At 36.3% G+C, this 17757-nt stretch overlaps 1 protein-coding gene across 5 annotated transcripts; it reads right to left on the bottom strand.

The window, feature by feature from the left end:
- Positions 1 to 936: 936 nt before the first annotated feature.
- On the bottom strand, positions 937 to 15687 carry LOC135617319 (1-phosphatidylinositol-3-phosphate 5-kinase FAB1B-like). Of its 5 annotated transcripts, none has more exons than XM_065117411.1 (12): positions 15566 to 15687; positions 14096 to 15175; positions 11852 to 12589; positions 11428 to 11581; positions 10956 to 11300; positions 9605 to 10546; positions 9196 to 9527; positions 8980 to 9103; positions 8727 to 8897; positions 7184 to 8626; positions 5772 to 6038; positions 937 to 1497 (listed from the first exon to the last, which is right to left on the bottom strand). In XM_065117411.1, the coding sequence occupies exons 2-12, from the start codon at positions 14707 to 14709 to the stop codon at positions 1171 to 1173; spliced, it is 5457 nt and encodes a 1818-aa protein (XP_064973483.1). In that variant the 5' UTR covers positions 14710 to 15175; positions 15566 to 15687; the 3' UTR covers positions 937 to 1170. The 5 variants fall into 5 exon arrangements, with proteins under 5 accessions (XP_064973483.1, XP_064973494.1, XP_064973476.1 ...); XM_065117422.1 differs by having other exon boundaries at positions 9611 to 10546; XM_065117404.1 differs by having other exon boundaries at positions 15262 to 15640.
- Between the last annotated feature and the right edge of the window lie 2070 nt (positions 15688 to 17757).

Here is a 17757-nt window from a genome sequence, read left to right as displayed (position 1 = left end):
CGAGCTGCCTCTCTTCTGGGCTTGGGTCTACGGAGATTGAAACGCACGTGCCAAGACACCATCCCTCACGTGTCTTATATATATATACATATATAAGATTTAGAATATGTTCGATAAAAATCTTTTGAATGTTTAAGTTAGCATAAGATATATATATATATATAGTGGGCCAAGTGAGTCGTGAAATTAAATAAATAACATATTTATGAGATAGTTATATGATATCGTTGATCACTATCGAACTCTTTTTAGAAGAATTATAAAAATCTCAAAAATACCTAAAAAAATTGAGATAGTATTTTTGCTTTTTAAAACAACCTGAATAGAAAATTATCAAAAATACTCTAAAAGATGAGAATTTATCTACTTGTAAAATAAAACGAATAGCGTAATTTAATTCAAGATAAGTGTAATAATAATAGAAAATCGTTTCTACGGGTGCGATCATACCAGCACTAAAGCACCGGATCACATCAAAATCTTTACTACCATATCATTATTTTGAATTAAACCTTTCTATAATATTTATTAAATAAAATAAAAAAAATATTTATATTAATAAAATTTATATTTAGTCCAATTAACCGGTTTAGATTTGAGTCAATAAAATTATCTGGAACCGGTTCGGTTGACTCGACCCACACAAAAAAAATAACGATTATTAATGCACTCGACAATTTCTTGCAATTGCGTTGGCCCAATCGCAGCCTTTATGCCATTAATTAGCAACCCGATGTGAAGCCCATGGTGGCCCATCGTAGAGCCCTGCACAATCTTTACAGCAGCACATCTGGAAAGTGGACGGCACTGATGAAAGTTTGGTTTGAAGATGATCTTGATGAATGACTCAGCATGAGCACTCCAACTCAAACTGTTCAAGCTTTTGGGTAAAAGATGCATCACTCTTTAACTCCCACAAGGCTGGTTTGCAGAGTATAAACAAAATGTACATGTCATTGCTAAGAGGGAATGATACTATTTGATACAATAAAGTTTAGGGCATATGACACCTTGTTTCACATCTTTTTACAAATAAATAACATGTAAGCAAAACAACGAATTGAGGTTGTGGTCTAGAAATACTAATAAGATATAGGAGAGGACTGATGTAAACCCAAAAAATGTGGGGAATCACCCATTATACAGCATAGCATTTACAGGAACAGCATGTCATGAATTTTGCGATGCACCTAGCAGATTATCTTGGAAAAGATCAGCCTGCGACTTGCTAGGGATGATCATAGGAGGTGACCATTGGTCCGGAACCACAAGGAAATACGCCGACATTGCTTTTCGGAAACGCTTTTTGTATTGCTTGGGTGAAATCACAGTCGGAGATGCATCTTTTGGCCCCCCTAATATTCCCGAAGCTTTTACCCATGTCTCCAGGTGCTTGTCCCATGTATACTGCCTCATGAAATCAATGATCCCAACAACCAGCTCATTCTTGTTCTCATCCACGCCCACCAGTAAAGAGTAATCCATCACATCGATGGACTGCCAACAACAGTAAAAGATGTTAAATTGTTGCAAATACAGAAACATTAGGTAAGAAAAGTGTGCCGAGTTGTAGAGAAAAAATGAACATTTGTTGTCTAAGGGGAAACAGAAATACACAATCATTCCATGATAAAATAAAGCACAATTTACCCCCTAAATGAACTCCTTTAATGGGACACAAGTTAAAGACTCATATAATGTGACCATCCAACAGAATGCAACAGCTGACTAACCAATACATTGGGCCTCGAGATTCACACACAGCTGCAAACCTCAGGCTCACACATTTGAACTTCATGATGTTGATAGCAGATTGACAACCAAGAAAGGTTATATCTTCAAACATTCTAGATTTTGTAATGGACCTGACAGACGAAAGATCCACTGGCTTGGCAGAGAAAATTTGTTTGCCAACAACATTTTCAAATTTTAAGCATGGTTGTAATACTTGCTGAATCATATTGACATATCCCCTTGATATGTTGCTTAAGCTAAGATAACAACAATGTGCATCAGTTCTATATCATGTTGTACTAATGAATAGAGTTTGGTTTTGTACAAATTACTGAATGGTGGATGAGAACAGTGGCTTATACATATGTCCAATCCAGTTGAGAGCTTCTAAGGAGCGAGTCCCTGTGAAGTCAGCAAGCTTATCTAATTGGAAGAAAGAGACCAAAGGACAACATGAGAACGTAGGAGCATCAATTTTCTGAAAGAAAAGACTGGGAAGTTCACACTTCAGAGCCAGTTGAACATGTGCATGAACTAAGTAAACTGAAACAGCAATATCTAGTGATGGCACATCACTCTGCCGTTTGAATTGCTTAGTTTTCAGAAAACTATCCCATAGGGAACTCATTAGTGTAGCTAATATCCAAACAATATGCTTGTAATATATGACACCATTTTAGTATGTTTCATCTGATTGTAGCAGTTCCAGCTACTCTAAAGTGTTTATCATTCATCTTACCCATGTGTGGAACTTTTTGGAGCACAAGAAGTGTTAAATAGGCAATAAAGAAGACTGGTAGGATAACTATTACCAAAGTGAAAATTTTGTACATATCTACAAGAATGAGGAAATTACTTCAAAAAGAAACAAAGTCTGACCAAGTCGGTAGCTCCATTATCAATGGTAAGTTCTTCCCTCCCATGAAACATGAAAAATTAATTTCCAGAACTTTGAGGAACTAAAGAAGAAATTTTCATTTTTGGCACTAGATGAATTATAAAGTTTTTAGTGGTTTTTGGTGGTTTAACATCTTCTAATTATGGAACCTAATAATTAAGAGAAGTAATAATGCCTTCACAAAGTAAAGAAGATTAGAAGAGATTGCGTGGGCCTCTGTTAGAAGAAATGGCCAACATACATAGAAAGAGAAAAACTGGTAATAGGGCATGAGAATATGTTATTATTTAAACCTTTTGTACCACGTATACAATAGTAAGCTACTGCATTTTTTTTGTATCGTATGATAATACTTACTCTTAAATGAATTATTATTCAATACATCTGAAGTTATCTTTACACTGTTTGTTATCTTTTACAATTGATTTCATGTTTTTTAGAAAGTTAAATATGCTATGAAATCCAAAGGTTATAATATATTTTAGCATATGAAATTTTTATATGTTATTAAATTTTATTTTTTTAATAATTGCTATTATTATTTTCTACATTTTTTGTTATTAAATTGTGTCTTAATTGATTCTTATCTCATCAACTCCATCCAGATTTTTATTTGTCCCAATTATATCTTCCCTACTCAATCCCAATCGAGCAAACCATCCCCTTAGTATGAATGGTCTTTGCGAAGGAAGCAAGTGGATCAAATAGAATGATCAAGGAAAATGCCAATAAAGGTACAAATTAAAGTTTGGATTGTTGTCTTTCATCAATGGATTGCAAATACATGATACAGATGCACTTTATTGTTCTACAAAGCCAAATGTTGATATATTGTGAACTTCTGATTGGAACTTGTATCAATTTAGTGGTTGATCTAGTCAAGAACAAATTACAATGTAAAGAGTGTTAGCATAAGGAACAAAAGGAATGACAGGTCTACTATTTATTGCATAACAAGCTAGATAAACTTTATAGTAAATGCCATTAAGATAAAACCTTAGGCAAAAGTATTTTTCATGTCAACTCAATTCTCAATAGTATATCTATTTTTCTATATATAATGTCATGGAGATAAGCTACAATCCTAAGGCAAAGTATTACTCATGAGACCTCAAAGTATGGCCAAGATCTCCTATGACATGGTGCTGATAAATTAGGAAGTGAACAAATTCTTGTCGGCTGGAACCTTGTGTGTAAAGGAGAATAATTTGAAGGTTTGTGAATCATCAGTGTTAATAAAGTTGTTTAAGGTCAAATATTGGGAAATGGCAGAAACACTGTCTCAAAGTGATCAATGGGCAAGTTACTTTTGATTGCTCAGTCTCCACTAGTCAACAATATCACTTGGTATCAAGTTTCAGGTATGATATGTTGTTGAATGGCCATGTTCAGCCATTAGCCTTCACAGAACTATAAATCATGCATAGGATTACATTTCTTTTTTGCAGCTTTGTTGAAATCTTTCAGTCAGATAATATGTATTGTCTACTATTTATTGCATAACAAGCTAGATAAACTTTATAGTAAATGCCATTAAGATAAAACCTTAGGCAAAAGTATTTTTCATGTCAACTCAATTCTCAATAGTATATCTATTTTTCTATATATAATGTCATGGAGATAAGCTACAATCCTAAGGCAAAGTATTACTCATGAGACCTCAAAGTATGGCCAAGATCTCCTATGACATGGTGCTGATAAATTAGGAAGTGAACAAATTCTTGTCGGCTGGAACCTTGTGTGTAAAGGAGAATAATTTGAAGGTTTGTGAATCATTAGTGTTAATAAAGTTGTTTAAGGTCAAATATTGGGAAATGGCAGAAACACTGTCTCAAAGTGATCAATGGGCAAGTTACTTTTGATTGCTCAGTCTCCACTAGTCAACAATATCACTTGGTATCAAGTTTCAGGTATGATATGTTGTTGAATGGCCATGTTCAGCCATTAGCCTTCACAGAACTATAAATCATGCATAGGATTACATTTCTTTTTTGCAGCTTTGTTGAAATCTTTCAGTCAGATAATATGTATTGTCTACTATTTATTGCATAACAAGCTAGATAAACTTTATAGTAAATGCCATTAAGATAAAACCTTAGGCAAAAGTATTTTTCATGTCAACTCAATTCTCAATAGTATATCTATTTTTCTATATATAATGTCATGGAGATAAGCTACAATCCTAAGGCAAAGTATTACTCATGAGACCTCAAAGTATGGCCAAGATCTCCTATGACATGGTGCTGATAAATTAGGAAGTGAACAAATTCTTGTCGGCTGGAACCTTGTGTGTAAAGGAGAATAATTTGAAGGTTTGTGAATCATCAGTGTTAATAAAGTTGTTTAAGGTCAAATATTGGGAAATGGCAGAAACACTGTCTCAAAGTGATCAATGGGCAAGTTACTTTTGATTGCTCAGTCTCCACTAGTCAACAATATCACTTGGTATCAAGTTTCAGGTATGATATGTTGTTGAATGGCCATGTTCAGCCATTAGCCTTCACAGAACTATAAATCATGCATAGGATTACATTTCTTTTTTGCAGCTTTGTTGAAATCTTTCAGTCAGATAATATGTACAGCATTACCAAAGATGGAGGTAGGAAAATAATGGTATCTTCATGACCAAATCTTAGTAAAATTTGAGAGGATATGAGCTTCATCCTTGCTTGATGCCAATTCATCTGAAAATTGAATGGCTGGTATTTGATAACTCAATGTTAACAAGAACTTTACAAAAGAAAAAAGGAGCAGTGAGTAAAGATGTGTTTGCAGCTTCATTATTGACTTTCAGTCATTCAGATTTGTTTCTGAGCAGGATATTGTTGTCTGATGATGTTATTGATGAGGGGCAAAAAAAAAAAACTACTAGTCATCCTTCTTTTTTTCTCTCTTCTTAGCCTTACCCAAATAAATATCAGATTTATATCTATTTTCTGTTTACTTGTAGAAACAGGGTGGGTTCCATTATTTCTTTGGAAAGAAAAAATTATAACTCTTACATAACCCAAATGATAAAGCAAATGTTTCTTGTTATCTTAAGCCATGTGATAGCCAATATTTATGAAGGTAAGAAACAAATATTAATCAATATTTATGCAGGTAAGAAACAGATATTAAACTGAAACTACCTACTCACCGCAAGAAACGCAGTGTCGTTCCATACAGCCCTTTCCAGAAGTCTCTTTGCCTTGTTTCCAACAAAAATTGGAGAAGTAGGCATTGCCTCAATCAAATTTTGATCAAGAAGTACTTTATTGTTACCACTTAAATCTGCATTGTACCGTGACCTTGAAGAGCCTTTGAGATCATATAACCATTTCACATTACGTCCAAATAAAAGGTTCTCCATTACTAGTACATCCATCCTTGACTCTTTTCCACCCTTCAGATTTTTAACTGCAACCTACATCAAAAGACCCAACAAGCAAGCTTGTTTAATGAAGAACGACGATGATACAACTTACAGATAAAATAGTGATCTGTTACTTTGTAGAGTTGACATATTGAAACCAATATGTTAGATTTTGAGTCAATTAACAGAGAGGGGTAAGGATGCACTTCCAACCCTCCTTAGGTTCCTTATCGGTGGGAGCCTCATTCACAAGGTTGCCATGTTTTCATAGTTCAACATCAATGTAAAAATTATAGAACTGATAGAAGATTAACCGAAGAGACAGTCATATATTCAGTTTTCCTGTATGTCAAAACTTTTGGCTATTTATATGGGTCTAAGGAGAGTTTTTTTTTTTGTGACAATTAGTTTAACACTTCAAACACAATAAATGTTAAGGGTTAAATTAACTCGGTCATAGGGGTTTAACTCGGATGAACAGGATGGGTTAAAATAATCGTATTTCATTATCGATATTCCAGCCTTTGGCAACCAATCACACAAACAGGGTTATGATTAAATAGCTGGATGAGGATAATCTAACTCAGGATTACTTAATACAAAACAAAAACAGCATAAGATGATAAGATTAACAATAATTTCTCCAATACTAAAAGAAATTAATTGAAGCAAATATGCATGCCTCCTTGATAATTCTAGAGTATCAAGAAAATCAAGTGTATCAACGTAAGAGGTCCACTTGCACCTCAATACTATTATTTTTACACTAACTCAAAGTATCTAAAAAGTTTAGTATCCTTGATCAATAGTTATCATTAAGACTTAAACTCTAACTGGTAATCTGATAAAAATTTCCAGATTGTTTGTCCTGATGACTACATAAAGAATGTCCACAGCAAACTTTGCACTAATGTAGGAGATAAAGAACAATAAGGCATCAATAATTGAAACAGCCAAAAGAAGCTCCAGGATGGGAACCTTGGGTGAAATTCAACTAGCAGCTTACATCAGCCACTTCGCCATAAGGAAGATCAATTATTACAACTATTGGGTAATTTTTTTTCACCAAAATCATACCTACTCTATAAGACAGACATACGTACAAAATGATCACATCGACCATAATTTTATCAGACATAATTGTTGACATAGTAAACTCGAAAAACAAACATGAAATGGCTCGGCATAACTTATACCTGGTAGATGCCCAGAATCTTTGCCAGGCATGTTGGGCTCCCCGTACTTATTGAATCTGATAGATATTTAAAATACTCAGGGGCGAATTTGATAAATGATTCTAACTCTGTCTTGGTAACTTGCTTTATAATGAACCTATCATCCAGTGACTTAGCAAAGAAGACATTGCTCTTCCCACCCTGTGCTCCCCATTTCTTACATCGACTGAGAGACCTTATAAAATCAAGTTCAGACGGACAGCAAGTTCTCCTTAAAGAATCAAAACATTTTGCATAGTAACATGTTACAGTATATCTAACTTTCCCATGAGGCCCATTGACAGCAAAAGAAACTCTAACATGCACTGATTTAGAAGATGCAAGTGGATCTAATATCAGGGAGCTCTTGCTACCATAGATGGATGAGGTGCTATCATCAAATGATCCAAAACTTCTAAAGCTTTCAAGTGTAATGTCCTCAACTGATTGAAATAGATGAGGGTTTCCAGAATCTTGAGTCAAAAAGGAAATTGAGGATTCCCTGCCATCTCTGTACTTCTCAGGCTCATCAGATATCTGAAAGTGATACTCGGGACAAACAAGAGCATAAGATATGGCACTGGTCGGTTCATCGTCATAAATTGGGATGACAGTATCATCCACCCCAGTGGGAAGCAGCCTTGCCCAGCCCTGCTGCATGAACTCCTTAAACAAAGAAATATATTCAGGATGGTACTCAATTAGGGCACTATCACAATTCTTGTTAAGAGAAGCATACAGGTCAGAAAATAATGATTTAATCAAAATTGATACTTCTGCACACTCTACTGATCTAGGTGGCATCATAGGGGCACAAAGGTTGTTCGGATCAGTGATAATGCTTTCCTCAGAATTCTCGGAAGCTGAAATTGCAGGCGTGGCTTCAACCAAGGTTAATGATTTTGATTTGCTTGCATCTACCAGTGTAGGACCATTTTCACCTCTCCATTTTGCATCCAAGGTGTCTGAAAGATCAGCCATATTTGGGAAATGCCCATCAGAGAGAACCTTATGGACACCAAGATCAGATTCTAAAGAATCAGATTGATCACTAGCATTTGTGCTGGTAGACAGAAGTTCGGTTTTCTTGACATGTTGTTGATCTACATTTTGCTGATCTGAAGCAGGTTGTTTATATTGGTCATATCCATCTTTAGTTCTGGTCCCATTAAGGGATTCAGCAGCAGTAGAAACAGAAGCATCAAAACTTATGAAGCTTCTTTGTGCCCTAAGTCCGAGATCCTCATTATTTCTGGTCATGAGAAATTCATGAGGGTTGCTAAGTGAACCTGCAGCAAATTTTAGACATTTATCCCATACATAGGACTTCAACAGCAATTGCTTTTGTAGCTTATTGACATCAAGAATATCAATAAATGGCTGCCCCTTCCTTGAGTCCTTTCTAGTTACTTTCTGTTTAGATTCCTGCAATGAGTCCAATTGCAATTCAAACATATCCACTTGATAAGGCCAAACTTTGATAAAGAAATGAAAAAAAAGAAACAAAAGGGTTGTGTTTCTTCACCTCAAACTCTGCCTGCTCTTTCTGAAGAATGGCTTCAAGTTCAATTATGTTTCTTCTTGATTCAAGTACTTCAGTGTTACCATCATGAGAAACAGTTTTTGATATTTTTTCTTCAACTTGTCGCAATGAATTGTATACTGCAGTGAAGAGATCATTTGTAGTCTTAAATACCTGTCACATTATGTTAACATAATTAATTTCTAGAGAGACAAATAATCCAGCAGTAACAAGAAGAAAAATAATTGGTGAAAACCTTAGTTGCTTCTTCTTGTACCCACTCCTGATGCTGACAGTTGAAATCCAGTTTTGAGGGTGGCAGGTAGACAGAGTGTACATTAATCGACGCATACTTGAAACATGCAACCATTTCGCCGGATCTGCTCATGTTTTAGACTTGCATCAGCAAATGAATAAGAGCAGGTTTTATCATTTCATGATAAAGGACGAATAGAGGGAAAAACACAAATACCCATAAAAACGTAGACAATCCCTGTGAAGAGAATGACCACAGCTGGCTACTCTACTCGCAGCAGCATGATTTGAAAAGCTAAGCTCCAAAAATTTACCAAACGACAAACCCCAGGCAGCATCAGACATTACAATTCTCCGAGTCGGGGGAGGTAGCCCATTGACTCGAGGACAGCGTAGGCACCTGTGCCACATCCATATCTTGCCATCGCGTTCTCCAGTCAAATGAAACTCCTGCAGCTTCCTCACAGATATTGTCAGACTGCCTTGGAGATGAGTATAACAATAAATGTGAGCTTCTGATGGCATCTCACAGGACCGACACCGATAGCTCTGACATATATAGCAAATACAATGAGTATCTAGTAGGCAATTTAATTTTTAGTAGACAAATCACTCTATGTACATACAAAAACCTGATCAAACAAATGGTCACGTAAGTATCTCCCCAGAGGCTTGTCAAAGCTGCCATAATATTTAATGCGGAATAGATGTGCACGCTCGCAAACAGTCCCCTTCCACACACAGCGCGAAGATAGAGAAACCAGAATGCTCTGATGATCAGAAGGAGATGGTGAGAATTCTTCCTTTGAAAACATGTGCTCGTTCCTTGGATTATCTTGATTTGAGGTCCCTAAATGTGAGAAACCATGTTGCATTTTTATCATTTTGGTTTCATCTGTTTGCACATCACAACCCACTCTTCTACCACTCTCAAGAGTTTCTAGATCGCCATGACAGCTGGATGTTGGGACTGGACAATGGAGAATTGTTTCATTACCATTTTTAGTGAATTTGGTCTCATCCTCCTTCAAAAATCTTGATTTAATCTCTTCTCTAGTGTAACATGAAGAATCACCAAAGAAAGAGCTTGGAACTGTTCCTGAGTGAGACAAAGAAATGAAAGGATCCAAACTTTGCTGTTCATCAAAATGATTGATTTGGTTACCTCTATCAACAGGCAGATCATGCATATTGAAAGATCCAGCAACAGAGATAGAAGCAGATCTGAAGCAATGGGAAGTATGATTCTCAGAAGAAAATGGTAATTCTACTAGTCCAGACTCTCGAGAGTTGTCAAATCCTAAGTTGGGATCTGATTTATTAGATTGCGACTTTTCAGCAGAAGAGCTTGTATAACCAGGGATCATGGATATAGATCTATTGACAGTCGACGGTTTCTCTGGCAGTGCTACAGTGATTGGAGATTTCAACAGAAGTTCTGGGAGAGAAGCCCCTTCATCTGCAAGAAAACATGTTTCCAATGCCAAATGATATGCTGCAAACACTCCATATTGGACAACATGTTTGACTTTCTTCAGTTCATCACCATTAGAACCCTTGAGCAGAATCTACAAAACAAATGAGTCAAGATAACACACATCTTTAATAGTTTATGAATCATATGTCTCCTAGTTATGCGAATACTGTGTGCTTATATCGCCATATAACTAAAAGAAGCATCAAATTGTCCTTAATTTTCTATTCCTTAAAAAACAAGACGTCCTTATCCGAGAGAAAGTATACTTCTAAAAAGAGCTCAGTAGAGGCTCAGCGCATTTAAGCGACCATATAAGCGGTGCCCGAGTAAAACAATATTCTCATCATGTGATTATTGTTCTGATGAAATCTGCAAATTGCTTGCTGAAAGAGTTCATCAAAATTCAGGAGCATCAACGATAATTGATGATTAATTTTCATCACTTATAACTGAATAACAACCAATAACTAAAATAAAAGACATGAAAGTTGAGAAGTTACCGTACAACCCAAGGGCTTTGGGCATCCCTGAAAAAACATCAATGTCTTTAGGAGTTTCTTTCCCCCTTGTCCAGCACTGCCATGCTCTTCAAGAAACTTGTCCACATGAAATGAGTCACAATGCCCCAGCTTGGGAGATGAAAGATGGTCAATTGAAGGGACTATCTGAGCACCAGTACAGCGTGCTATACGCTCCAAGAGTGGCCTTTTGATATTCAAAACAAGTGAAATGTTTTTAGCAAGAAGATAATCTTGAGCAAAACGAGAAACTGATTTCTCTACCAAAAGAACATTGGGATGGTGAGCATCTATCTTTGCAACTGCCATCTTCAAATGATCCATTTCCTGGAAAGAACAGAATAAAAAATGGCAACAAAGAATTTCTCTCTAAGCATATATATAGCATAAATCACTCAATACACACAAGTTAAATTGTAAAACACATGCTATTAAAAGTAAGGGATAAACAAACCTGCTGCAACAATGTATCAAAACTTGAGAGCAAATTTGTCACACGCTGATATTCAAGAGCTCCACCAAGGAGAAGGAATCGGGGTTTCTCAATCTTTGACAACATACGGCGGTGAGCCACATTCTTCTTGCACACAACTCCTTTCACCACCATGCTAAAAGATAAAAGGACAAGGAACACTAATTAGCATCAAGGCATTTCCCAAAAATAAAATAATATATGAGTTACACAAAACAACTATGAACTAGTCAGATTTTGATAATAATCCTGAAACAACAATATGATAATCAACTGCATTTCTGTTATAGAGAAGGCTCAGTTAAAACAACCAGTAAAATCAATTGATCATCAAAGCAGCCATCAAAAACATAAACCAATAGCCCAGATATCAAACTAAATGAAACATTGCAGAACATCAAATTACCTATCACTGCGACGCCCACAAGCTAGGCACTTGACCTTCACATACAACCCAGGGTCCATGCCTCCACCACTGCTAGTGTCCGGTTTTAGAAGGGTTGCTGCTTCCCATGACAAGGATGTTATGATATCTAGCCAATTCTCTTTACCATCTTCTTCACAGATAGATATATTTTCTACTTGAAGAAGTTGAGCTACTAAAGCCCTAAAATGCCCATCAACAACACTTTTCATGGCTTTCTTGTGTTCCTCACTTGATCGATCTCTGCTTCGATGCTCACGACTTCCAAAGCTATTTGATGAACGCAGATAATGCCACTCTCCTGTGGCATCCTCCTCATCATCTTCAAACATAACAGCTTCTTTCTCATCTTCTTCATCTTCAGGCTCAGGAGGGAGCCAAAGTTGCTGATTGTTCTCAAAGTCCATAGTCTCTGCATCAGTGCTATCCACACCATATATGGCAGAAGAAGCATTACATTCAACATTATTAACAATACCTTGTTCTTCCACATTTCCAACACCTAAAGAAACATGGAATTCAGAGTTTTCAGGAACTGGAGAACAAATATCTTCAGTGCCAATAGTTCCTTCAGCAGAAAGCATTTTACTTGATCCATAACTCTGCTCAGATTCATCAAAGTCAACTGGGTCATAAAATTCATCAGAGTTGCGTAACCTTTGTTCTTCTGAGTCCCATTGACATGCTCCATAGTCGTCATCATCATCATCATCATCACTCCTGTAACCATAGGAAAACTACAAATTTAAGTGTCAATTGCCAAAATTAATTATTGACATCCTGAACAGTCCATCTTCTTCATCAACATTTAGAAGTTAGAACATCATATAAAAAGGATGTAAGTTCAACAGAAGAAAGTAACTGTGATGAATTGATGAAAATAATAATAAACAAAAAAAAAAAAGAACTTTCTGCAGTATAACATGATCTAGATGGGGACGGTAATTCCTGTAGGCACCAGAAAATACAAGGTTCAAGAACAAGTTAGCACAAACATTTGAGAACTTTGACAAGTTCAATTCAATACATGAAATATGAACTTCTAAAGAAGTGAGAGAACACAATGGCAGCCATGCTCTCTAGCGAAGCACACTCAATAACTCATGGAACAAAAGTGTCAGGTGACATCTTCAAAGATCTAATATGAGCTCATGAGCTTCATGGATTATGTCAAAGATGAGATAAAAAGTATCAGATCATTTAAGCAGAAATTTCAAAAACACGTAATAATTTTATATTGCATATTGATCTAATACAGGAATTGATCAGATTTATCGTACAATTTTTATTTCATAAAATATATTTATTAATTTATGTATTTCAGGTAAAAAAAAGGGCATAATTTTGGGCATCTGAGTTCGCAGACTCAATAAGAAAAATCATGTATCACTTTGAGGTGTTTCAACTAAAACTGTTGCTAAACATGAAAAAAGATGTCCAAAATAGACTTGTTTTGATGCTGTTATTGTGGTTTTTTTTCTTTTTGTCAGACTATATAGAGACATCCTAGACATGCTGGATCTAAAATTGCGCTAACCATCACTGCAAAGTCCTGAAAGGATTAAAAAACAATTATAGTTTATAATACTTTAGCTAGAAGTTTAGATTATTCTAAACTCAATAATCTAACATCTAGATAATATTTAGGTTTCACAGTTTTTGGCCTATGCCCTCATTGTGAAGAGGTTGCTATGTGATTTGGGGGGAACTGTCTTCATAAGTTATTTCTTAAATCACTAACTCTTCTAGCTTCCTTAACTCGAAACTGTGCAACTTATATCAATTTGTTAGCCCAAGCTGTACATTGTGAAAAGACTCATTTCATTTTGGTTCAGCAGTGGCACTGGCTACTAGCCACTTGAAAACAAGAGAGGAGTTTTTCAAAGGTTGAACAAGCACAAAATACAACAGCATGTCCCTTCAGATCACCAATTGCCTTTGAGGTTTTACCAATCCTATAGTTTGTCTAATCTTCTCACAGAGCCTTCTCAGCATTGAATAGAACTCTAAAACCAAACATAATGTATGAGGCTTCGATGATATCATGAGAACATGAGAAGAAATGCTATCTTGTGGAGATGCAAAACATGCATGAATATCAAAAAAGTATGTTATTACTCACTGTCAAGCATATTTATGCAGATATCAACCTGTTTGACCTACAAGCCCAGTCCAATGAAAAGATATATCACGATGCAGATAATGCCATTGAGAACAGAATTGCACCTGTTCAAACAAAACCTAAAGTGAGTCGGAGAACGATCGCCTTTATCCGCCAAAGAATCCATGTTAGTTTCTGCTATCAGCATGTCTTCCTTGTCATGGCAGGTCTCCAAGTGAACAGACTGACTGGGACTGTGGGCAGGACCATAAGAGGCTTGCTGGTAAGCTCCACTTGAACATGTGCATGAAACTGCTGTTGACGTAATGCTATTACCAGTAACACTTGACTTGGTACTAGCCAAACTTGTAGTGGAAAGAGAAGGACTAAGTTTTGGGCCTGATGGTTGACCTTCATCCCTTGAGGCTGTTACATCCTCCCACTGCTTGAAGCAAAAAGTGCACACACGAATCAGCTCTTCCTCTCTGAAATTCTCAGTGACATAGGAATTAACAGGGACAAAATTCGAGGTGCATTTAGCACAGAAAACCCTTCCACATTTACGGCAATGGTGTCTGCGATTGAAGATCGTAAACTGGGAGTCACATTCATAACAAACCATGCAACTATCATCGGGCATCCAAAAGTCCCTCGAAACAGAAGTCGGTTCAGCCCTCCAAGGAATCCAGGATTTCAATATGGTGACTAAATCAGGGAACCTCTTGTCAGTGGTTTCCATAGACGATGGGTCCTGGCAAGACCCTCATTCTGATTTGTTCATTTGCTGCTATCCGAAAATGATTGAAAAGTTTCTCCAACAAACTAGCTCTTGTTCAGATTTCAATCCAAAAGTTCAGCTTTAGCTCATACAAGTCAATCCGACAGATTGAACCCAGCCACCGAATTAATAATCAAGAGAACGCCACCCTTTTTAAAAGGAACAAAAACACCCACCCTTTCAAGAAGCTCTACCTAACTTGCGACGAATTCAGAACCACGAAGCAAAGATTTGGATTTGATACTCTACATCACCGCCCGGCGATGTAAACGGTTTTTCTTGTATTCCATATCAATCTCTCATCACCCAGACACCTCACCTTCTCGGTTACGATCCAAAACCCTAATACCTATATGTGACCTATGTCCGACGGCAATCCGACCTCAAAACCTTCACAAACTGAAACCCGCGTCGCCAGAAACCAATTCTGCAGCGAGAGAAGAACAAAAGACAAAATATTCACAAACCGCTATCCAAAAACAAAAAAAAAACCAAATAGGAAATGAAATCTACCAGCGGAAGAACGATACTCAGGACTCAGAAATCAGGGAGATTCACGGCCGATTAACTCGACGGCGAGATTCCCACCCACTCGAATTCGGAACGAAGAGGAGGCGATCGCAGAGACGAAGACCGAGAAACGAGGAAGAGAAGGGATTGGGGAAGGAGTTCGCGTGGAGCGGATCAAACGCCACACGTGATCCCCTCGTTTCCCGAAGCTTCAGAGCGGGATCGGGTCGAGCTCTCAACCAAATTCACGGAAACATAAACAATATGGCGCACAAAAAATTGCAGGAAAAAGGAAGAAAAATCCCACCTTTCTCCACCTCGCACCTTTTCCGACTCTCCCCCCTCTGCTTCGGGTTTCATGTGGAGGGGGAGGAGGCGTCCCCCTCTCTTTTCCTTTTTTCCTTCTTCTCTTACGCGCTAGGAAACGAGGGGATGATATTGCTCGACAGTACCCGCCGTCGTAACCGTCTTTTAATTGGAGAGCCCCGTGACCTGTCAGCGGGGCTCATTACGGACCCCATCTTTTGACAAATTGCGTGGCAGATAGAGCTGAGAGTAAGTCTGCTAAATGTATTCAGCTTCTCGGATAGAAATTATGTGGGCTGAAATGATACGACGTACCGGTCCCACAAAAGTCGACTACAGCAGACGGTTGTCGTCGAATGATGGCAGAATTGCACTTATCCCCTTCAAAGTCGGTGAATTTACTATCTGCACCTCCAAATTCAAATTTTATATAGTATGTAGAAAATGATCATTAAAGCATGCAATCAAGTGGGTCAGTATCTTATTTTATACTCAACTATATACTAAAGACAATATTTTGTGTGTCCGGAAGAAAAAGTATTTGATGTGTCTTATTTTATGGATTAGTCCGTAAGTGAGATGCGGGTTCCGTGTATCGAGATGGATGGCTTAACTGATCATTTGCCCTTCGGTTGGCATTTTTGTAATGCATAAAATTGAGGGTTCGAATCAAAGTTGGAATTTTTGGTCTCGATTGAAAAAATCAAAGTTGGAATTTTTGGTCTCGAATTGGTTGTGATTTGATTTGAAAGGAATGAACCGTCCAATCGATTTGATTATGATTCAAATCGAATTATGATCGGGAATATAATGACGTGACCTAGCTCATATGATCGAATTTGATCAATCTAATTGGCCAAGCATGATCGATCCTGCTTATCTGTGTAAGAAGACAACGATTGTTAGGGTTTGTTATAATTTATAAATTTTGATTATAGTCAAATAGATTAGTAATGTTCTAATTAAATTTAAATTCCTTAGTTAATCATAGTTTCTTACTATAAATATACCTTTTTTAAGTACTAACTTTTTGGTGCGAGCCATACTTCGGTTGTAGCTAGAATTTCTTAAAAAAGTTAAGAGAGATATTGTTTGAATTTATATGAAAAGTGTATGAGTCATATTTGAGTGAGGATAACTGGAAGGTCTTATAATTAATTTTAATTTTTTTTATTTTTAGATATAGGTAAGAATTACTCAAATCATGTTAATTTTTTATCGACTTTATTTTCTAATATATTCATTTGATTATTAATCGTTGATGTATTTCTCATTTCGGTTTTGGTTTTTCTCCTCTCCATCGCTTACAAAAGTTGATATACTAACTTAAAAGATATGATGATTAGAGATTCACCAAGAATGTTGTTGGTTATCTTTGTTAGCTTTACTATAAATAAATTTGATAGAAAAAATAGTTTCACTCTATTATCACAGACTTAACTAGTTTTATCGAAGTCGTGTGGTATCCCAAAAAGTCAATCTCTCCAAAACCTTTTATAATCCCTTAAAAGACTTGTAAAAGAGAAAATGGATAAAAGAAAATATTTAATTAGGGATCCAATAAACAGTCATTTCAACAAATATTTGACATGCAATATAAATTCAAATATAGAATTTATAAACTCTAAATAATTATGGTCCAAAATAGTTCGTTGTAGCTAAAAATTCTCCACAAGTGCCTTTAAGACATTCTTATTGAACAATGCAATGAATTAGCCTTAAACACTATCCTAAAAGTCTATCCAACCATGTGCCACCTGAGTCGTTTCTAGATATTTTACTGGTTAACACTCCGTACCACTTTGTGGAACTAGAAATCCCCTAAAATGATTCTTTAGATGATTTATTTCTGGGTAGTTTTACTTATACATGATGATTATATGCAATATGTATTTACAAGCTTGAAATAACCATAAAAGCCAACTAAAACAGGGCTACCAAGCCTATTACAAGCCTTCTATATATTATGCAAAACATGAACAAAACCGAAAGATATAGATATATACAAGCATGATATACAATACCTTGTTTATAGATATACATAGGAAAGATATAGATATACTCGAGCATGATATCGAATACATTGTTTATAACTTTATCTATGATACTATAGTAGGGGAGGGTGAATGATCTTCTTATTCAACAAAGCCTAACAAGAATATTGAAAGGACAAACATACAAATTAAAAAAGAT

Source organism: Musa acuminata, chromosome BXJ1-3 (assembly GCF_036884655.1).
Source record: "Musa acuminata AAA Group cultivar baxijiao chromosome BXJ1-3, Cavendish_Baxijiao_AAA, whole genome shotgun sequence".
Classification (NCBI taxonomy): domain Eukaryota; kingdom Viridiplantae; phylum Streptophyta; class Magnoliopsida; order Zingiberales; family Musaceae; genus Musa; species Musa acuminata.
The sequence above is the reverse complement of the archived record's forward strand: the minus strand, read 5'-3'. Positions and strand labels throughout refer to the sequence as shown.